The sequence below is a fragment of the Mesoplodon densirostris genome, chromosome 19, assembly GCF_025265405.1.
Source record: "Mesoplodon densirostris isolate mMesDen1 chromosome 19, mMesDen1 primary haplotype, whole genome shotgun sequence".
NCBI classification, from domain to species: domain Eukaryota; kingdom Metazoa; phylum Chordata; class Mammalia; order Artiodactyla; family Ziphiidae; genus Mesoplodon; species Mesoplodon densirostris.
In genome coordinates, this window is record NC_082679.1 from 18,455,464 (window position 1) to 18,478,803 (window position 23,340).

A 23,340-nucleotide genomic window follows, 5' to 3' on the forward strand; every position below is an offset into this window, starting at 1 on the left:
CCAGGTAAAGATCTGGGAAGAGGGTGAAGACAAAACACAAATCATAAAAGAAAAAACTGATAGATTTTATCAAAATTTTAAATTTCTGCTTTTCAAAAGATGCTGTAAAGGGCAAACCACAGAAAAGGAGAAAATATTTTTAAATAATATATCTGGATGGACATGTATCCAGAATACATAAAGAACTCTCAAAACTGAATATAAAGAAAACAAAACCAATTTTAAAATGGACAAAAGATACTAATGACAATAGTATGGTATTGGCATAAAAACAGACACACAGATCAATGGAACAGAACAGACAGCCCAGAAATAAACCCACACATATATGGTCAATTAAATTATGAAAAAGGAGTCAATAATACATAATGGGGAAATGACAGTCTCTTCAATAAACAGTGTTGGGAAAACTGGACAGCCACGTGCTGAAGAATGAAACTGGACCACTTTCTTACACCATATAAAAAAGCAAACTCAAAACAAGATTAAAGACTTGAATATAAGATCTGAAACCATAAAACTCCTAGAAGAAAACATAGGTGATAAGCTCCTTGACATTGGTCTTAGAGATGATTTTTTTGATTTGACACCAAAAGCAAAGGCAACAAAAACAAAAATAAACCCGTGGGACTACATCAAACTAAAATGCTTCTGCACAGCAAAGGAAAGCACCAACAAAATGAAAAGACTCTTAATGAGAGAAAATATCTATAAGTCATTTGTCTGATAAGGGGTTAATATCCAAAATACATAAAGAACTCATACAACAACAATAGCAACAACAAACAAACAAACCCCCAAATAATCCAACTCAAAAATGGGCAGAGGATCTGAGGATCTGAATAGACTTTTTTCCAAAGAAGACACACAGATGGTCAACAGGTACAAGGAAAGATGCTCAATATCCCTAATAATCAGGGAAATGCAAATCAAAACCACAATGAGGGGCTTTCCTGGTGGTGTAGTGGTTAGGAATCCGCCTGCCAATCTGTCTGCCTGCAGGGGACACAGGTTCGAGCCCTGGTCCGGGAAGATCCCACATGCTGTGGAGCAACTAAGCCCGTGCGCCACAACTAGAACCCGCGCTCTAGAGCCTGTGAGCCACAACTACTGAAGCCCGCGTGCCTAGAGCCTGTGCTCCACAACGAGAGAAGCCACCGCAGTGAGAAGACCACACACCGCAACGAAGAGTAGCCCCCGCTCGCCGCAACTAGAGAAAGCCCACAAAGATCCAACGCAGCCAATAATTAATTAATTAATTAGTTAATTAATTAAATTTAAAAAAATACAGTGAGGTAACACTTCACATCTGTCAGAATGGCTGTTGTTAAAAAGAAACACCAAGTGTTGGCAAGTATGTGGAGAAAAAGAACCCCTTACGCACTGTTGGTGGGAACGTAAATTGGTATACTCACTATGGAAAACAGCATGGAGATGCCTCTAGAAATTAAACATACAACTACCATACAATCTAGCAATTCCACTTCTGGCTATTTATCTGAAGAAAATGAAAACATTAACTTGAAAAGATCCATGCATTCCCATGATCACCGCAACATTATTTACAACAGCCAAGTTAATGGAAAGAATCTAAGCTTTCATGGGTGGATGAATGGATAAAAAAAGATGTGGTGTAAATGTAAAATAGATAGCTATTGGGAAGCAGCCACATAGCACAGGGAGATCAGCTCGGTGCTCTGTGACCACCTAGAGGGGTGGGATAGGGAGGGTAGGAGGGAGGGAGATGCAAGAGGGAAGAGATATGGGGACATATGTATATGTATAACTGATTCACTTTGTTATAAAGCAGAAACTAACACACCATTGTAAAGCAATTATACTCCAATCAAGATGTTAAAAAAAAAGTGGTGTATATACATATACCCAATGGAATATGATTTGGCCACAAAAAAGAACAAAATTTTTCCATTTGTGACAACACCTTAAGGACACTATGCTAAGTGAAATAAGTCAAAGAAAGACAAATGCTATATAATCTCCACTGGTATGTGGAATCTAAAACCAAAAGAAAACAAAATAAACAACAACAAAAAAACCCCAAGCTCATAGATACAGAGAACAGATTGGTGGTTGCCAGAGCTGGGGTGGGGGGAATATGGGGGGAAGGTGATAAACTGGGTGAAGGGAGTCAAAAGGTGAAAAATTCCAATTATAAAATAAATAAGTCATGGGCATATAATGTACAGCATGGTGGCTATAGTTAATAATACTGTATTGCATATTTGAAAGTTACTAAGAGTAAATCTTAAAAGTTCTCATCACCAGAAAAAAATTCTGTAACGTGTGGTGATGGATGTTAACTAAACATTTTGCAAAACGTATACACAAGTATTTAGTCATTGTATTGTACACTTGAAACTAATATAATGTTGTACGTCAATTATACCTCAATAAAAAAAAGAAAATAATGGGTAAAAGATCTGAATACTTCATCGAAGATATATGGATTGCAAACAGCATATGAAAAGATACTCAACATCGTAAGTCACTAGGGAAATGCAAATTTAAACTACAATGAGAGACCATTACACACCAATGAAAATGACCATAAAAGTAATGAAGAGGATGTGAAGGAAGTGTAACTCTCATTGCTGATGGGACTGTACCATGGTCAACCACTCTGGAAAACAATTTGGAAGGCTCTTAATACCCATACTATAACACTACCCCAAAGTGGGACTCCTAGGTATTTATCCAAGAAAAATGAAAGCACAGGTCCATAGGAAGACTTGTACATGCATCTTCATAGAAGTTTCATTTGTAGTTGCCCCAAAGGGGTCACAACTTAAATATCCATCAACAAGTGAATAGATAAACACACTGTAGTATACCCAGACAATGGAAGGATATTGACAATAAAAGGATCAACATGGATATATCTCAAAATAATTTTGTGTGAAAGACAACAAGCAAAAAAAAAAAAGAGAGAGAGAGAGAGAGAGAGAACACACTGGGACACATCCTTGTGCTTCCTTCGGGAGCTAGAAAAGGACTGTTGACCCCATTTTTCTTTTCTGGCAATTATGACCTCATGCATCCACTGTAAGTTCTCTCTGCTGAGCATGCCTCTGCTCTTTTAACACCCTGAGGTAAAAGCAAGTTGTCATCCGAACACAGCCATACACACAGAGAAAGAAAAGTAAGAAGAAAGAAGCAGGTCAGTGGAGAACTTGTTTAAAAGATGTTTCACAAGACAGGTCCTAGAGCCAACATTCTGGCATTTTTACCAAGTTGTAAAATAAGCAATGAAAAGTCACAGGCAAAATCAACAAGAATGTGGGGAAACCCAAAACACAACACAAAGACAAATGAACCTTATCACAAATGAATAACACAATGACACTGAAGAGGGTAGGGAAGAAAAGAGCTAACCTAAGTAATTCTACATCCAGGGCTGCATGCTCTAAGGCTGAAGACAAATTTCTTTTTCACAAGAATGTGGGTTAGCAAGTCTGAAATTACTCTATGTGAATACGAGGATCAATCAAGTAACTATACTGTAGCTAACGCAGGTTTCTTACTGTCAGAGACAGGTGTGAAGAATGAAGAGAGGGGAGGGCTAGAATGAACCCTGCAGCGCTGGATTGAAATTAGAGGAACCAGAGCTCTTAATATATATACAGATGGATAGATCTAGGAATAGATGTAAACGTTTGTGTAAGTGGGTTAACGTACATATATGTCTTTCCTATCTGTCTGCTGAGAGGGCAACCAATGACACCCCAGTAGTAATAATGTGCACACCTAGTGCCCGGATCTTAATATCTGAAGACCATTCTTCAATAAAAGGAACCACTTCTTGGAGAAGTGGCTGATTCTGGAAAAGGACAAAATGAGCCTGGAGCAGCCTGGTACCAGAAAGCAGGAGCTTTCAGCTATGATGGGGCACACAGAAAGGACACATCAGCCACTTTGAAGAAGCTCCTAACTAAATCTGCAACAACTTGAGCAGGAAAATAATGATAATGATGGATTATATCCTCAGAGTAAAATAAATATCCAAAGAGTCTATACTAAGATAAATTATTGAATCAATTAATAAATGGGAAGAAGGGTCAGTTCTTCCTCATAGATTCCAATTAAAAATGCAGAAGGCATGATGGAAATGGGCAAACACCACAGAAATAAGTTTTGCAGACAAGTCATTGATGGCTATCTGCATGGTCTCAAAGCATCCCCCCATAACGTACTTAATAATTTCAAAACGGAATAAACAGTAACTCTGTTGAGGAAAAACCCAGCAGACACCGCCCTAACCAGGTGATCACGATTAAGATGACAAATAATAAAACATTATCAACATCATAACCCCCGCTCGGACGTACCGAGAAGGGCATCTGTTCTGTAGCATTCTTGCTAAAAGCATGCAGCACCTCAAGCTAATCATGAGGAAACATCAAATAAAGCCAAACTGAGTAACATTCTACAAAATAACTGGCCAGTACTCTTCAGAAGTGTCAAGGTCTTAAAAGAGGAGCAAAGACAACTGTCACAGATTGGAGGAAACTAAGATTTCACAGTCAGATGCAATGTGGGATCTGAGATCAGATCTGAAACCAGAGAGAGGAAATTAGTGGAAAAACCGGCTAACTTCAAATCAGGTCTCTAGATTTTTTTAAATTATATTTGATCAGTGTAAATTTTCTGGTTTTAATCATTGCACTACTTGTTTGTATGGTTAACATTAGGAGGACCCAGGTAAAGCACATACAAAAATCTCTGCACTATTTTGGCATCTCGTCTGTAAGCGTAAAATTGTTCCAAAACAAAGTTTTAAAATAAATCGAGGTTTTAGATGCCCTCTGTGGGCCCTGAGCAGCCCTAGACCTGCAGCTCTATCCACCTCCACCCAAGGTACAGAGCTGCTGCGTCCTCATACCACCCTTCATAAAGGGCAGCCAGGCAAAGGTGAACAGCTAGTGACTGGGTGGAGGAAAGAGGGGGCTCACAGGCGAGGCCCACTTCCTTTATACTTATGGTATCTGAATTCTTTATGGTGAGCATATATCTGTACAATGAGAAAATTATGGAAGGGAAAAAGCAGGGAACTAAAACCACACCAAATGTGTGTATTCAAGAAAATTACGTCCTCTTATAAGAAAATAACATTTCACACTCATCACTATAGGAATAATTTCTTGTCCATTACTGAATAAAATGCTGTCTAAATACTAAGGTAATTTTTTAAAGTAATTAAAAGAAGAAAAACAGTCCTGGCTAACTTCTCCCATTTTTTTTCTTTTTTTTTTTTTTTTTTTTTTTTTTGTGGTACGTGGGCCTCTCACTGTTGTGGCCTCTCCTGTTGCGGAGCACAGGCTCCGGACGCGCAGGCTCAGCGGCCACGGCTCACAGGCCCAGCCGCTCTGCGGCATGTGGGATCTTCCCAGACTGGGGCACGAACCCGCGTCCCCTACATCGGCAGGCAGACTCTCAACCACTGCGCCACCAGGGAAGCCCCTGGCTAACTTCTGATCTAAGCCAGACCTTGAAAGATTAAGAAAATTTATATGCTGTGTGAATGACATTGTTTTCCTAGGTGTATACTGTTTTTTTTTTTTTTTTTTTTTTTTTGCTGTACGCGGGCCTCTCACTGCTGTGGCCTCTCCCGTTGCGGAGCACAGGCTCCGGACACACAGGCTCCGCGGCCATGGCTTGCGGGCCCAGCCGCTCCGCGGCATGTGGGATCTTCCGGGATAGGGGCACGAACCCACGTCCCCTGCATCGGCAGGCGGACTCTCAACCACTGCGCCACCAGGGAAGCCCTAGGTGTGTACTGTTTTAATAAGCATTTTTAATAATATTTTAATACAATTCTTTCACTTACCTTTTCATTTTTTGTAGTTACATAAAGGTAAACCTCAAAAGTATCTTCTTCCACAGCACACAATTTGGCTTCCACCTGGGTAGCTGCTAAACAGCATAAATCAAAACATAAAGTAGATGATATTAAAAGTATGCTTGAGGGACTTCCCTGGTGGCCCAGCGGTTAGGACTCCATGCTTCCACTGCAGGGGGTGCGGGTTCGATCCCTGGTCAGGGAACTAAGATCTGGCATGCCACACCGCAAGGCCCCCCCCCCAAAAAAGTATGCTTTAAACTATGACTATGACTACTAACTATGACTATTTCTCACCTATTAATCTCTGCTGACCACTCACGATTACCCAGTGCCACAACATTCACAGCTTCCTCCCGCAGAAGGGGGCTGGCACTGGGCAAGGCAAGGTGCAGGCTCTCCCGGCACGAAGTCAGCCATGTGTCCTCTGTCCCCCTCAGCCCGCCATCCTCCTCCTGCCACCCTGTGACGGCACCTCGAGCACAGTTCTGGGCCCTCTCTTCTTTGCCAGGGACTCCCAAACCCACGTGCCCAGTCACAGTCTTTCACCTGAGCCCACTCCACCCCTCCAAGTGCCCCAAAGAGCAGCTCCACGGATGGGCACCAACAGGCACTCTGCCCCGTCCTTTGCAAACGCATTTCATTTCACTCTTACCACAACACTTTGGGGTAAGCACTGATATCATTTTACAGGTGAGGAGGCTATGCAGACGTAGCAGGACGGTGTTCAACCCAAGCACTCTGCCTGCTCCAAACCTGGGTCTCCCAGGCCCCCTGTGGGCTCACAAGGGCCCAAGCTACAAAACCAGAGGCACGCCTCCCATTTCTCCCAGGTGCAACGCCTCTGGCTGCTCCTTTACCCGGACAGTGGGGCAGTGGAGGAGAGGGGCCAGCACCCCAGGCAATGCAAACTCACTACTCCTCAGAACAGCCCTGGAGTTCGGCACAGTTATTCGGCTCAGACTGCCAGGGGTTAGGACAGATGTCACACATGAGAGTCTGTTTTACAGCCAAGGATATAAAATAAAAGGGGCACACTGAATAGGCGCTGAGACATTCTACACATCTTCATTAGCAATGACGGGGATCACAAAGTATCCACTTACTACCCCCTGCTCGCTAAAAAACAGTTAGGCTTTTCATCAACTGTTGGTTCAATGAAATGCACGTAAATTCATTTTGCAGTGCTGCAGCTTCTATGCCAACTAAGAGACAGGCATTATTGTGTAAGGGTCCTCACCCACATAGCTCCTTCCTGATTTCACCTGTCAATCACTGGTGCCCACGTCCACCCCCAAAATTCCAGGGGTGCAGAGTCATTGTGACACTTGGGGTGGAAGAAGCTCCAGGTCACTTATGAACCCCACAAAGCGGGTCAAACAGCTAAGCACGCACATCTCAAACCCTCTCATCAACAGAAGGCGTCAGTTCAGAGCAGGCTGCAGTGATCATGCACTTGCCTCACCTTTTAGGATGTTCTGAAAGTACCGAGTAGCTGCACTGTCCCACTTCTTGGCAGGTCTGGAACAGAGAAAAGAGGCAACTTCATTCAATAAAAAGCTGAGGCCAGTACGCTAACATCATTTAGTAAATGATACACTGGACGTTTCTGATATTACATGTTGGACATATGATGCAGGTAATGGGGGGTCTGGCTCTGGCCTGGGGGTGATGATCCCAGCTGCACCCCGCAGCAGACTTCTCTTCCATGCCCGCCTGTGCCAGTGCAGAGACTCGCTGAGAACGGGCCCCTTTCTGGGGCTTCCTGAGCTACTGTGCCCACCTCCACGGCATCATCTGTCCCAACACCATCGTCCCGTTACCTGGGACGCCTGTCTCCCAGCCAGAATGCTAGCTTCCCAGGACAGGGACCCTGAGTGAGGACTGCTCAGCACAGGCTGGCACAGAGCGAGGGCTCCACACGCGTTGGTTCAACCAACATTCTAGAAGGCCACTACTGTCTCGTGGTACCCCTTTCACTGGGTCCCATTTCTCCCTCTCATCTTGTCCTTTCCTATGTGTGATACTGTGATTTATGATAAGAAATATATATTTTCTCATTGTCCCTGTTTCTGGCACAGGGTTCAGTGATGAGAGTGACAAGGTGACGAGTGGAAAGCACCAAGGTAACTTAAGAATGGGGGGCCTCCCCGGTGGCGCAGTGGTTGAGAGTCCGCCTGCCGATGCAGGGGACACAGGTTCGTGCCCCGGTCTGGGAGGATCCCACATGCCACGGAGCGGCTGGGCCCGTGAGCCATGGCCGCTGAGCCTGCACGTCCGGAACCTGTGCTCCGCAACGGGAGAGGCCACAGCAGTGAGAGGCCTGCGTACCGCAAAAAAAAAAAAAAAAAAAAAAAAAAAAAAGAATGGGGGCTGGTTGCCAGGGTAACCAACCTTGTGATTAGAGGGTTGGAACTTTCAGTCCCGCCACCCTGACCTGCAAGGAGGAGGTTGGATCAATTGCCAATGACCAAAGATTTAATCAGTTATGGCTAGATAATGAAGCCTCCATAAACACCAAAAATGGCCTAGGTTGGGAGCTTCTGGGCTGGTGAATACGTGGAGATGTGGGGGACAGGTGTGCCTGGAGAGGGAAGGAAGCACCTCTCCCCACACCTTGCCCTGTGCATCTCTTCCATCTGGTTGCTCCTGAGTTATATCTTTTATAATAAACTGGTAATCTAGTAAGTAAAATGTTTCTCTGAGTTCTGTGAGCAAATTAATCAAACCCAAGAAGGGAACCTCTCATTTATAGCCATCCCAGTCAGAAGCACAGGTGACAACCCAGACTTGAAATTGGCATCTGAAGTTGCGGGGTGGGGGGTGGGGGCTGGGGGAGGTCTTGTAAGGTGGAGCCCTTAACCTGTGGGATCTGATGCTATGTGAGGTTAGGCTGCATTAATTACTTGGTGGTGTGTTAAAACACACACACACACACACACACACACACACACACACACACACACTCTCCCTCTCTCTCTCTCTCTCTCTCTCTCTCTCCCCCAAACTGGAGTCAGAGTCATACTATGCTTTGGAAAGACAATCGCAGGAGAAGCTATAGGCAGTGGAAGATCATGAAAAACCAATATTTGGAAGCACGGAACAAAAATAAAATAAAGTAAGGTTAGAGTGATATGTTTTATGTTCTCCACTGGTTTTATTTATCAGAGATGCCATCACCATCCTCCAAGGGCTGTTTCAAAGATCAAATGAGGTAATGTACATAAAGCACTTAGCCCTGTTATTTTTATTTTTACTAAGATACTAAGCACATTACTTCAAGAGAATCACAAAGGGTTTCCGAAGGGAGGTATAAACAAACAAACAAACGAATACAGTGGTTTTAAAACCTTGCTATACAAAAAATTACCTAATAAGCTTTTTGTTTTTTAACAAAATGTAGTAGATTCCTAGTAAGGAAAAGGCCCAAGAGAAAAATCATTCTAGTCTATGAACAAGTAAATCAACAAGTCTGCCACAGGTTAATCAATCAGTCTGTGTGTCTGTGTATGTGTCTCTCTCTCAACACAGGCACACACACACACATACACACAAACACACACACACAAACTACGTGAAGAGATACCCAACTTTACAAGTCAGAAAAATACAACTTAAAACAAAATACCATTGTTGTCCAGCAAACAAGCAAAACTTAAAAAGCCTGATGATATTCTATGTTGTGTGGGGAAAGCAGCACTTTCTATACCCCAATGATGGGAGTATAGACTGCTAGTCCTTTTGAAGGGAAATTTAACAAAAACTGTAATACACATGCTAAGACAGACATTCTAGATGAGGCGCAAACACAAAACCAGCAACATCAAAGAAGGTGATCAAAACCCAGTGAGATCACGTACCTGAAGCCCTTCTTTGCCTACACTGAGGGTCTCCTAGGGTTGGGTGTGTCCAAGGCTGGGAAGGCCCCTGGGGAGCACTGTGGTGGCGCTGGGAAGGGGGTAATGCAGCGGGGGCATGAGAAAGACAGGGGTCTGCCTCTGAGGAAGAGCTGGGCACGGAGAGCTGGCTGCTCTGCAAGAGGGACAGGAAGGGGGCAGGCGTTGCTGGGCAGCCTGGCGGAGCAGCGGCCTCAGCAGAGACCAGCTGGCTTATTAGTGTGGATTCCGAGGCAGCCGCAAGAGTGATGCATTCATCATCCCAAGGGAGCTACATGCGATGAGGGCTGGGGGAGTGGAGATGGGAGGGTCTCCACAAATCCCACAAAAGCATCCATAAGAGAGGCAGTTTCCAAGTTCAGAGAGAACTTAGAATACAACATCACTGGGACGTGCAAGTTGAATCAAAATTGTGCTGCTTCGGGCTTCCCTGGTGGCGCAGTGGTTGAGAGTCTGCCTGCCGATGCAGGGGACACGGGTTTGTGTCCCGGTCCGGGAAGATCCCATATGCCGCAGAGCGGCTGGGCCCGTGAGCCATGGCCGCTGAGCCTGCGCGTCTGGAGCTTGTGCTCCGCAACGGGAGAGGCCACAACAGTGAGAGGCCCGCATACCGCCAAAAAAAAAAAAATTGTGCTGCTTCCCATAGCTTCTTCTCCCACAAAGCCACAGTGTTGGAGGGGGAGGATGGGGCTACCCCCAGGACCTCAGGTAGTGCTCATTCAAGACAGCGAAGATCACAGTCATAACCCCGACACAGCACTGCACAGTGCAGGGACCCATCCTGTACAAACACTGGCAATGTGGTCAAATTACTAGACAGGGGTGTGTGTGTGTGTGTGTGTATGATACATGTGTACACATGTGCATACATGCATGTATACATTTCTACACCTATATATCTCATTTTGATTTACCTATATTCTTATGAGAATGTACAGTGCAAAATGGTTTGGTAACAATCTAGCTGGCTATCAAGAGAGGAGTGGTTAAAGACAGCAAGTATGCCAATTGTATTCACCCAGGAAAACGACTGAAAGTAGAAGGGAATACGTGTACTGGCAAAGAACTTCAAAATACTGGGTTGGCCAAAAGGTTTGTTCTTTTTTTCCATAAGATGGCTCTAGTAGCACTTAATTGTGTTTAACTTCATTCGAAAAAGTTTTGTTAGACTGTATTGTGACAGCTGTCTTATCAGTGTGCATTAAAAAAAAAAAAGTCAAAAATTTTTGTGAGGGCTTCCCTGGTGGCGCAGTGGTTGAGAGTCCGCCTGCCGATGCAGGGGACGCGAGTTCGTGCCCTGGTCCGGGAAGATCCCACATGCCGCAGAGCGGCTGGGCCCGTGAGCCATGGCCGCTGAGCCTGCGCGTCCGGAGCCTGTGCTCCGCAACGGGAGAGGCCACAACAGTGAGAGGCCCACGTACCGCAAAAAAAAAAAAAAAAAAAAAATTTTTTTGGTGAATTTTTGTGTAGCCATTTTAATATTGAAGATGGAAGAAAAAAGCAACATTTTTGGCATATTATGCTTTATTTCAAGAAAGGTAAAAATGAAACTGAAATGCAAAAAAAGATTTGTGCAGTGCATGAAGAAGGTGCTGTGACTGATCGAATGTGTCAAAAGTGGTTCGCGAAGTTTCGTGCTGAAGATTTCTCATTGGACGATGCTCCATGGTCGGGCAGACCAGGTGAAGTTGATAGCGATCAAATCGAGACAGTAATTGAGAACAATCAATGTTATACCATGTGGGAGATAGCTGATACACTCAAAATATCCAACTCAAGCGTTTAAAATCATTTGCACCAGCTTGGTTATGTTAATCGCTTTGATGTTTGGGTTCCACGTATGTTAAGCAAAAAACACCTTCTTGACCATACTTCTGCATACGATTCTCTATTTTTTTTAAAAAAACATTTGGCTTCCACTTTTTTTTTTTTAATTTTATTTATCTTTATTTTTGGTCGCACTGGGTCTTCGTTGCTGCACGCAGGCTTTCTCTAGTTCTGGCGAGTGCGGGCTTCTCATTGCGGTGGCTTCTCGTTGCGGACCACGGGGCTCTAGGAGCACCAGCTTCAGTAGCTGTGGCATGTGGGCTCAGCAGCCGTGGCTCGCAGGCTCAGTAGCTGTGGCACATGGGCTTAGTTCCTCCGCAGCACGTGGGATCTTCCTGGACCAGGGATCGAACCTGTGTCTGCTGCACCGGCAGGCGGATTCTTAACCACTGTGCCACCAGGGAAGTCCCAAATGCATAATCTTCCATCAGGATAACACAAAGACTGCATGTTCCTTTCATGACCAGGCAAAAACTGTTACAGCTTGGCTGGGAAGTTCTGATTCATCCGCTGTATACACCAGACACCTTCAGATTTCCATTTATTTAGGTCTTTACAAAATCCTCTTAATGGAAAAAATTTCAATTCCCTGGATGACTGTAAAAGGCACCTGGAACAGTTCTTTGCTCAAAAAGATAAAAGTTTTGGGAAGATGGAACTATGAAGTTGCCTGAAAAATGGCAGAAGGTAGTGGAACAAAAGGGTAAATATGTTGTTCAATAAAGCTCTTCGTGAAAATGAAAAATGTGTCCTTTATTTTTACTTAAAAACCAAAGGCAGGGCCTCCCTGGTGGCGCAAGTGGTTGAGAGTCCGCCTGCCGATGCAGGGGATACGGGTTCGTGCCCCGGTCTGGGAGGATCCCATGTGCCGCGGAGCGGCTGGGCCCGTGAGCCATGGCCGCTGAGCCTGCGCGTCCGGAGCCTGCGCGTCCGGAGCCTGTGCTCCGCAACGGGGGAGGCCACAACAGTGAGAGGCCCGCATACCGCAAAAAAAAAAAAAAAAAAAAAACAAAACCAAAGGCACTTTTTGGCCAACTCAATATATTCTTAAGTTAAATTTGCCAATATGACAGTGTGTTCTAATTTTCATTAAAAGCTCCATGCATGTGAATATGTATAAAGGCACTGAAAAAGGTCTGCAAGTTCAGAGCCTGAACAGGTCACAGAAGCCTCCCAGGAGGGAAGGAGGGAGGAAATGGGGCTGGAGAAGGATGTCATGGACTTTTTTTTTAATGCTCCATGATCCGATACATAAATGTTTCTCTTTACACTTAATTTATCCCTTTTGTAAGTTAAGAAGCCGAATAGCACAGAGCTCAGACCATACTCTAACCCCCTCACACCACAGCCTCTGGAGATGGGGCTACATGGCCAGGTTTGACACAGTGACTCAGAAGACACCTCCTGAAGGACAAAGAGACCTTTGAAATCGCTTAGCACTTCTCAAGAGGATCTGATTTCACATAAACATCATACACTCAATTTAAGACTTTTACTAATGATTCAGCATATGTTAGAAGCTGTACTTACACAATCTCAGTGCTGTCTTCACAGAAGTCAATGTGCAATGTGACAGGTTTTGTGCAGTACAGTCTGAATTTTTTTGCTCTGTAGGGAAGCTGCATAAAAGTTTCTACTGCAACTCGAATACTTAACAGTGAAACAGAAAGAGTTCCATGATTAAAAAAATTATATATAACATATTTCTTTAAAGTACACCTACATAATTAAAATACTTAACATGAAACAAAACACACAAAACCTGATTATTTCTGTTTCTATTATAGCCACCAACAGCAGCAAGTGCTTGAAGACATTTGCCGAGCAAGGTGAAAACTGGTTCTTGGGGGCTGAGAAAAATCTTACTTTTTTATGTATAAAGCACAGATATACATATAGTACATAAAAGATACTCAGTAATCTTTGGCGTTAAAATTTCATGGCATGGGGGCAGGGAGGCATTAGAAAAACACTGTCGCCTTAGACTGAGAAACACTGGGTAGTAACGAACAAACCTGGAAGCAAATTCTATTTAAGATTTTAAAATAGCAATTTCAATACACGACCAGAATTACCTTGAAGCTTCTGTAAATAAGCAGATGTTTTAAGAATTAGTATTTGTCAACTTTGCACAAAAGAGCTGATGGACTGAGGTTTCATAAGCTGTTTAGCATTTTTATTTCCATTCTCCTTCAGGCAAACGACAGAGCACCTGAACATATGGTTTCGACGTTAACAGGTTCTAAGGGGCCATGTATGGGCAGCCTGGCCACCTTGGTCTTGGACAGTTTAGAAAAGGCGGCTGCACTAACCGCCCCTCCAGGCCTCCCTGCTCTAGTCATACGATTCTCTTGCTCAAAACAAACTAAACTTAAAACTCCAAATACTAAGAGGAAATCTCTCCAAACCGTTAAATACGATGTTAATTTTAATAGCCACTATGCTTATATGGGTGCAGAACCACAAGCTAGAAAGGCACCTCCTTTTCCATGAAGACCTGCCAGCCCTGCTGTGGGAGCAGCCCCCTGACACAGACTCCCCATCAGGGCACCCGCCTCCCCTGCAGCTGGGACCATTCTTTCCCTTTCGGAAGAAGGGTCCTCACGTTTACTATTTATTGTTTATTAAACTGATATCCTCTGACTCTGGGATAGGAAACCATGAGAAAAATTACCACAAACACCAAGACCGACTTGCTGACAAGTGTTTTCTAGGGAACCGTGGTGTGTGGTCCTGGAGTCATTGAGGGTCACTCTGAACGGCCTCCCGTCTTCTGTGACAGTCACACCCTCACTCTGTTAAGCAGGACGAGGGATGCACGCTCTGCTCTCTGAAATCTGAGGCTGTGCCAGCAAACCATCCCTTCTGTGGCGACAAGAAGAGTTTCTCTCTGCCTCCCGAATCACCCATTCCATCACCTGAGCAAACTCAGGGGACATGCCACGCCAGGCCAGGAGAGCAGCTGACAGACAGCGCCTGCACTTTCTAGGAAGGAAGGCAGAAGGAGGGCCGGAGCCACCTGCTGAGTCCTCATCCTGAGCACCTGCTCTTACATTCACTGCTTGTAAAACTGGAACCTGCAAGTCTTCCCTTCTTGAAGCTCTCACCCCTTACTTCGAAAATTGACATTCTCCTTGAAAACTGACATTTGTCCCCTAAAGAGCATGAGGCAAAATAAATACATACATACATACTTTTTGGATTTCACTGGAATGTACTTGGCAAAATCCACAAGAAAACACTCTGTGAGGTAATGGTCTGCTGAAGACACTATTGACTTAATAACAGCCCTGCACCAGCACTTCAGTTCCTGACAATAAACCACACAAACCTACAAAATAAAAAGAAAACTTCGGTGTTAAAATCTCCAGTCATACTCAGAAAACTGTAAGATACTAATGAAAGAAATCAAAAATGACACAAACAGATGGAGAGATACACCACGTTCTTGGATTGGAAGAATCAATATTGTGAAAAGGACTATACTGCCCAAAGCAATCTACAGATTCAATGCAATCCCTATCAAATTACCAATGACATTTTTCAGAATTAGAACAAAAAAATTTACAATTTGTATGGAAACACAAAAGACCATGAATAGCCAAAGCAGTTTTTTTTTTTTTTGGCGGTACGCGGGCCTCTCACTGTTGTGGCCTCTCCCGTTGCGGAGCACAGGCTCCGGACGCACAGGCTCAGCGGCCATGGCTCACAGGCCTAGCCGCTCTGCGGCATGTGGAATCTTCCTGGACCGGGGCACGAACCCGTGTCCCCTGCATCGGCAGGCAGACTCTCAACCACTGTGCCACCAGGGAAGCCCGCCAAAGCAATTTGAGAAAGAAAAATGGAGATGGAAGAATCAGGCTCCCTGACTTCAGATTATACTACAAAGCCACTGTAATCAAAACAGTATTGGTACTGGCACAAACACAGAAATATATATCAATGGAACAGGATAGAAAGTCCAGAGACAAACCCACACACCTATGGTCACGTGATCTTTGACAAAGGAGGCAAGACTATACAATGGAGAAAAGACAGTCTTTTCAATAAGTGGTGCTGGGAAAACTGGACAGCTACATGTAGAAGAGTAAAATTAGAACACTCCCTAACACCATTCACAAAAATAAACTCAAAATGGATTAAAGACCTAAATGTAAAGCTGGATACTATAAAACTCTTAGAGGAAAACATAGGCAGAACACTCTCTGACATAAATAACAGCAAGGTCTTTTTCAAAGCACCCCCTAGAGTAATGAAAATAAAAACAAAAATAAACAAATGAGACCTAATTAAACTTAAAAGCTTTTGCACAGCAAAGGAAACCATAAACAAAACAAAAAGACAACCCTCAGAATGGGAGAAAAATATTGGGTTGGCCAAGAAGTTCCTTCAGTTTTTAAGTAAAAATAAGAGATACATTTTTCATTTTCGCCAAGAACTTTATTGAACAAGGTATTCACCCTTTTGTTCCACTACCTTTTGTGATTTTTCAGGCAACTTCATAATTCCATCTTCCCAAAACTTTCTATCTTTCTGAGCAAAGAACTGTTCCAGGTGCCTTTTACAGTCGTCCAGGGAAATGAACATTTTTCCATTAAGAGGATTTTGTAAAGACCTAAATAAATGGAAATCTGGAGGTACAGTGTCTGGTGCATACGGCAGATGAATCAGAACTTCCCAGCCAAGCTGTAACAGTTTTTGCCTGGTCATGAAAGAAACATGTAGTCTTTGTGTTATCCTGATGGAAGATTATGCGTTTTCTGTTGACTAATTCTGGATGCTTTTTGTCAAGTGCTGCTTTCAGTTGGTCTAATTGGGAGCAGTACGTGTTCAAATTAATCATTTGGTTTTCCAGCAGGAGCTCATAATAAAGGACTCCCTTCCAATCCCACCATATACACAACATCACCTTCTTTGGATGAAGACCGGCCTTTGGTGTGGTTGGTGGTGGTTCATTTCGCTTGCCCCACAATCTCTTCCGTTCCACATTATTATGCAGTATCCACTTTTCATCGCCTATCACAATTTGTTTAAAAAACGGAACATTTTCAATACGTTTCACTAGAGAATGGATACGGAAATACAGTCAAGAAGGTTTTATTTTTGCTTAACTTACGTGGGACCCAACCATCAAAGCGATTAACATAACCAAGCTGGTACAAATGATTTTCAGCACTTTAGCTGGATATTGAGTGCGTCAGCTATCTCCCACGTGGTATGACGTTATTGTTCTCAATCACTGTCTCGATTTGATTGCTATCAACTTCAACTGGTCTACCCAACCCTGGAGCACCGTCCAGTGAGAAATCTCCAGCACGAAACTCTGCAAACCACTTTTGACACATTCGATCAGTCACAGCACCTTCTCCATGCACTGCACAAATCTTTTTTGTGTTTCAGTTGCATTTTTACCTTTCTTGAAATAATAAAGCATAATATGCTGTTGTTTTTCTTCCATCTTCAATATTAAAATGGCTACACAAAAATTCACCAATTTTGATTTTTTTTTCAATGCACGCTGATATGCCAGCTGTCACAATACAATCTAACAAAATTGTTTTTAATGAAGTTAAAGGCAACTAAGCACTATTAGAGCCATCTTAGGAAAAAAATGAATGAACCTTTTGGCCAACCCAATATTTGCAAATGAAGCAACTGACAAAGGATTAATCTCCAAAATATACAAAACAGCTCATGCAGCTCAATATCAAAAAAAAAAAAACCAACCCAATAAAAAGTGGGTTAGAAGACCTAAATAGACATCTCTCCAAAGAAGACATATAGACAGTTAAAAAGCACATGAAAAGATGCTTAACATCACTAATTATTAGAGAAATGCAAATCAAAACTGCAATGAAGTATCACCTCATACTAGTAAGAATGGCCATCATCAAAAAATCTACAAACAATAAACGCTGGAGAGGGTGTGAGGAAAAGGCAACCCTCCTACACTGTTGGTGGGAATGTAAACTGGTATGGCCACTATGGAGAACAGTATGGAGGTTCCTTAAAAAACTAAAAACAGAACTACCATATGATCCAGCAATCCCTGGGCATATATCCGGAGAAAACCATAATTCAAAAAGATACATGCACCCCAATGTTCATTGCAGCACTATTTAATTGAGCTCAATATTGAGCCAGGACGTGGAAGCAACCTAAATGTCCACCGACAGAGGAATGGATAAAGATGATGTGGCATATATACACAATGTAATATTACTCAGCCGTAAAAAAGAATGAAATAATGCCATTTGCAGCAACATGGATGGACCTAGAGATTGTCATACTGAGTGAAGTAAATCAGACAGAGAAAGACAAATATCATGTGGAATCCAAAAAAAGAGTACCAATGTACTTATCTACAAAACAGAAATAGAGTTGTAGATGTAGAAAATAAACTTATGGTTACCAGGGAGTAAGTGGGGGGCGGGTGGAGGGATAAGTTGGAAGACTGGGATTAACATACCCATTACTATATATAAAATAGATAACTAATAAGGACCTACTGTATAGCACAGAGAACTCTACTCAATACTCTATAATGGCCTATATGGGAAAAGGATCTAAAAAAGAGTGGATGTATGTATAACAGATTCACTTTGTTGTACACCTGCAACTAACATAACATTGTAAATCAACCATACTACAATAAAAATTTTTTTAATTAAATTAAATTAAAAATTTCTAGTCAATAATGAGAGAACTAAAAGGTACTCTCAACATCATCTCATACCTTTTACCTTAAAGATGCAAGGAGGCTGGATCACTCCAAGCTAAACACTGCTTATTGGGAAAACAAGAACACAGGGCACCTGAATTCTATTTCACTGGTTTTCTTACTACAATCACTTTGACTCCGTAACTAAGGAGAATTTTTAGAAAGTGAAATAAGGAAAATGCATTGCTTTACCTTCTTAAATCAGAAAACAAAACTTACAAATAATTGTCAATCATGTGCCAGGACAACACAAAAATCACAACCCCAGGCTCATCTTCCCGGTTCTGCTTCCCATGACTGTTTACCACCCTCTAACACTTGTTTGCTATCAGCCACAACTGGACGTCAGCGCCATGACGAAGGGGATTTTTGTCTTTTTGTTTACTGCCATATTCCCAGCACCTAGAACAGTGCTTGGCATGTACTAGGTCTTCAAAAACTACTCAGTGGATGACTGAATAAATACCTGCAGCCCCCTTTTAGGGAAACTGCCCTGCTAGAGTGACAGTGCTTGGCCTCCTGACTGTCCCATGGGACTGACAGGCCACAGACAGGCAAACCATATGCTGACCACAAGCTTATAAAGTAGCTCAGCAGGGAGAGCTGTGCCCAACAGGGAAGAAGTGGGACAGGGGAGATCCCTGCCCTCGGGAACTGAAGTTGGAAAACATAAGGCAGCTATTCTGCAAGGGATGTGTTCTTGAGAGCCTCACATAATTCAAGACTCAAATAATTCAAGAGAAATTGTGCCAAAGGATGCAGGGTATTTCTGTTTCATGCTTAAGTCAAAGAAACCTGTAGCTAATAATTCACACAGTCAGTCAACTTTGAAAAGGTGGTATCCTAGGGCTTCTACTAGCCAGTAATGAGATAATTTAAGCATCAAGAAAAATGATTACAACTGATGAATACATTAAAAGCCATGAGTTCAATATAGTACTTAAAAATAACAAGGAGAGAAAAACAAAACAAACCTCTAGATATAAATGTAGATAACTAGGCACAGGAAAATTGATAAGGGAAAGAATCAAGCAATTTTTCCACCTTTCCAGTATTACTTCAGGAAGCCAAACCATTCTAACAGATGAGGGAAGGTTCTCTATGGAAGAATTCCAGCTCATGAATACAGAAGCAATGTGAAAATGACCATTTTTGCAAGCATAAATGAAAGAGCTGATTTGGGCGGTGGTGGTCACTGGATAGCATTACTAGCCGACGGGAACCACAGGGGGCGCTTAGGCTGCCGCCATCTGAACGCAGCGGTCAACCTCAGCATCACCGAAAGTGAGATTCTCTCCCAATTCAATACAAGAGGAACCTCACAGCACCAGTCATTCTCGGCGGGGCGGGGGAGTGACTATAAATGTAATCAAAGCTTTATATTTCTCAGTCTGCAGGAAATATAGGGGATGAAGGGAAAAGTTCACCACTACCACAAGGAAGCAACCAGGCTATACAGAACGTGGAATATTTTAAAAGGACAACTGACCTGGTTTCGTTTCTTCAACAAGTAAACAGTGGACTTCCCTGGTGGCACAGTAGTTAAGAATCCACCTGCCAATGCAGGGGACATGGGTTCGATCCCTGGTCCAGGAAGATCCCACATGCCGCGGAGCAACTAAGCCTGTGCGCCACAACTACTGAGCCTGCACTCTAGAGCCTGCGAGCCATAACTACTGAGCCCATGTGCCACAACTACTGAAGCCCGTACGCCTAAAGCCCGTGCTCTGCAACAAAGAGTAGCCCCCCCACCACAACTAGAGAAAGCCCGCACACAGCAACGAAGACCCAACGCAGCCAAAAATAAAATAAAATAATTAATTAATTAAAAGTAAATGGCACGGAAAAAATGTTATTAATGATTATTTAGGGTGGGCTGAGGAATTCAAATTACTTCTAATTTTTCTCATAGTTTATAAATCTTTTCCTATCACACTGTTATAATAATTCAAATTCTTCTGAGAAATGACTAACCTGCAGAGAGAAGCAGACAATGGGCACAGAGCTGAGGGTGCAGGAAAGGAAGGAGGGGCCACAATGTGGAGTAAGGAAAATAAAACACTACGAGTTGGTCAAAGTCACAAGCAACCAAAAGGGAGGCACTGGCCCTAGACTGGAAACCCCCATGCTCCCTCTGCTGGTTCCCAGCCCCAAGACGATGGCTCTATGTCTGAATTTAGATGACACTCCATCTCCTGTTGCCCCATGTGAACCTGATACAACAATTGCCACTTTCCACGACTAGCCCGACTCTTATGCAACCAAAAGAACCGAACACAAGGCAATGATCATAAGCAGTTGAAATACTCTAAAAGTTTTTATCATCTTAGTTGCTAAAACAGTCTACATTTTGAGTAGTATTTCAAGACATGTTGTTTAAAGCACATTTAGATACATACCTGCCCTTCTTCCAACATTAGTGGTTTTAGTTCTGTATCTTGACACCTGTTATTATAGAAGTCATTCATGGCACTATTTAGTTTTTGATAGTCAGCTTCATGATGTAAAAAGGGACTACATCCTTTTATAATAACCCAGAATAAACCTGGATCTTCAATCTGTAAAATTTTTAAAAGACAAAACAATGCATGATTTAAAAATGGAACCATAAAATAATAAACCTTAGAACCACAGTAACTGTTTCAAATTTAAGTGCTCTAACAAATTCTTGACAATTACTTCTGTCTTAAATGGTCAGATAGAAGATAAAAGACCCTCAAACTATCACCTTGTATACCTTAAACTTATGTAATGTCATATGTCAATTATACTTCAATAAAACTCAGAAAAACGATAAAAGACGCAAAGATAAAACTCTAAAACACGTAACCAATAATATGTAATTTAGAATCATGTGCCGACTGAAAAAGCAAACAGAGATCAATGCCCTTGATCTGTACTTTGAAAATATCCATAATAAAATACAAACGCAAGGTTCAGAACAGCGTTTTTTGTACTCTATGTCTTTCGTAAGAAAGAGGGGGAAATGTGAATGTATGTACATTCTGCTCATGTTAAAATAAAGAAATGGCAGATAAACCAAAAACATACAAATCATTACATACGGAGGAAGCCAGGAATGGGGTAGAAGAGAGGTGAAAGACTTCTCTGAATGTATCTTATGATCTATTAGTGTCATTAGAAACCAAGATTTTCATCTTAGAGAAAGAATACAAACATAAAATGAAAAGTTATATTTGAATTGAAAATATCAGTAACAGCTCATGATTTTTCAAATGTACTATATTTCCTGTCTACTGAAAGGGCCTAGAAGCAATGACATCCCAAGATTCTGGATCCCAGGTACCAGGTGACAGGAGTACATTAGTATTCTATTTTTCTGAATGTTTGCACATTTTTATAATAAATAGTTGGAAAAAAGAACAGCTGGCCATTCTGGTTCCAGTAATGGCAGAGTGGTTCATATGGACTAACCCACCTGCAAGTAACAAAGATAAACCCTGGACGAAAAGAAAATGACAGCCCGAAGGCACTGAAGAACAACCAAGAGCAGGTGGGAGATTCAATGCTTGAAGCGAGGCAACATGGCTAGGTGAGACCCATGTTCATAAACAGCTTTTCCCCTGAAAAGAGCCCCAGTCCTGGGGGTGCAGAACACAACTGAAGCAGAAGCCACCCCGTTTGTGGCTTGAGAAACCAGAGAATGGCGTCTGGGGCTGCCAGAGCAGCTGTACATGAAGGGGAGAAATGCTGAGCCACAGAGGGGAGAGCCCTGAAGTCTGCACACGAAACCCCTCAAATCCTCGGCAGAGCCTGAACTGCACGGTGAGACTCCAGGGAGTCCTGGGAGAAGCCACAGTCAGGAGGCTGATGGAAATACAGTTTCAGCTTCTGCCCACGAGAACTGCAGGACTCTGGGCACAGAGTGACTGACCAAACCTCTGCACTAAGAGGCCACCCAAACTCACAGCATAAGGCCATGTCCCCTCTACAACGCCTGCCTGAGAAAGAACTACTGTTGTCCCAGCCAACACCTGACACAGGCCCTTGACCTCCCCTTGTCACAGAACTTCCTGAAAAGGGCCTCAGTTGTGGAGCCTACCTATCCCTTTGGGATGCGTATGTATCTCCTACCGCTCAGGAGTATTCCTTCTCGAGGGCCTGAGAACCAATTCCTTTGGGTTGTAATCATGTGGAAGGACAGGGCCCCGGCCTCCCAGTCTCTGCGGGAATTCAGAAGCCTGGGCCCAGAGGCGGCGGACACAGCTGCCCCACCACAGTGACACTGACCCACCCTCTGTCATTTTCCACTGAAGCCCCTCTCCTCGTCCTCCTCACTCTCCCTTTAAAACGTCAGGTCAGCTCTACACAAATTGGAACGGAACTCAGCTCCCTCCCTTACATCAGCAGTCACTGGATACAATCTGTTTTCACTGCTTTAACCAATGTCCGGCTTTGATTCTCTTTGACACCCATCAAAGGAAAAGGGAGTTTGGAGCAGGAGTTAAGGAGGCTCAGTAAACACCTCAGGCTCCCTGAGAACCCCTGCAGTGCCAGGCCTGAGGAGTAAAGACCATGTTGCAGGACAAAGAGAATGTGCTCTGTCAACAAGGGCAAAATCAAGAGGTCTGCAAAGAACTATAAACCAAGCCTCCCAAAGCGCTGACAGAGCACACAGTAGTTCCCCATCACCACAACCCTCAGTGCAGCATGAACAATACTAGACAGGCAAAGAAATGAGAAACCAGTGCACAGCCAAGGTAAAAAACGGCCAACAGAAAGTGAACCCAAGACTGCCCAGATGTTGAAGTGAACAGGCAAGGACTTAAAAGCAGCTATTACAAATACCAGGTTCAGAAACTTAAGGATAGATGGCTATAGTGAGTTTGTTTTTTAAAAGGGAGAATTTCACGAAAGAAATGGAAACTATTAAAAAAAATAACCTTTGGAAAAGGGTAATTCTAGAACCAAAAAGTGAAACAAACAAAATAAAAAATTTATTAGTGGTGTGCTTACCATTCCTACTCAACATTGTGCTGGAGGTCCTAGTCAGTACAGTAAGAAAAGATTGTCAGGAA

The 23,340-nt window shown here is 43.1% G+C and overlaps 1 protein-coding gene across 2 annotated transcripts in view; it reads right to left on the bottom strand.

Moving 5' to 3' along the window:
- The window catches only part of TDRD12 (tudor domain containing 12), an 83,168-nt gene that overhangs the window by 53,828 nt on the left and 6,000 nt on the right, over positions 1 to 23,340 (bottom strand). For both annotated transcript variants that reach the window (XM_060083822.1, XM_060083823.1), the window contains exons 2-6: positions 20,701 to 20,859; positions 14,775 to 14,911; positions 13,111 to 13,230; positions 7,323 to 7,378; positions 5,846 to 5,931 (exon numbers count right to left, since the gene is read on the bottom strand). In XM_060083822.1, coding sequence (XP_059939805.1) covers positions 5,846 to 5,931; positions 7,323 to 7,378; positions 13,111 to 13,230; positions 14,775 to 14,911; positions 20,701 to 20,859 — 558 coding nt within the window. The remainder of the gene's footprint in view (positions 1 to 5,845; positions 5,932 to 7,322; positions 7,379 to 13,110; positions 13,231 to 14,774; positions 14,912 to 20,700; positions 20,860 to 23,340) is intronic.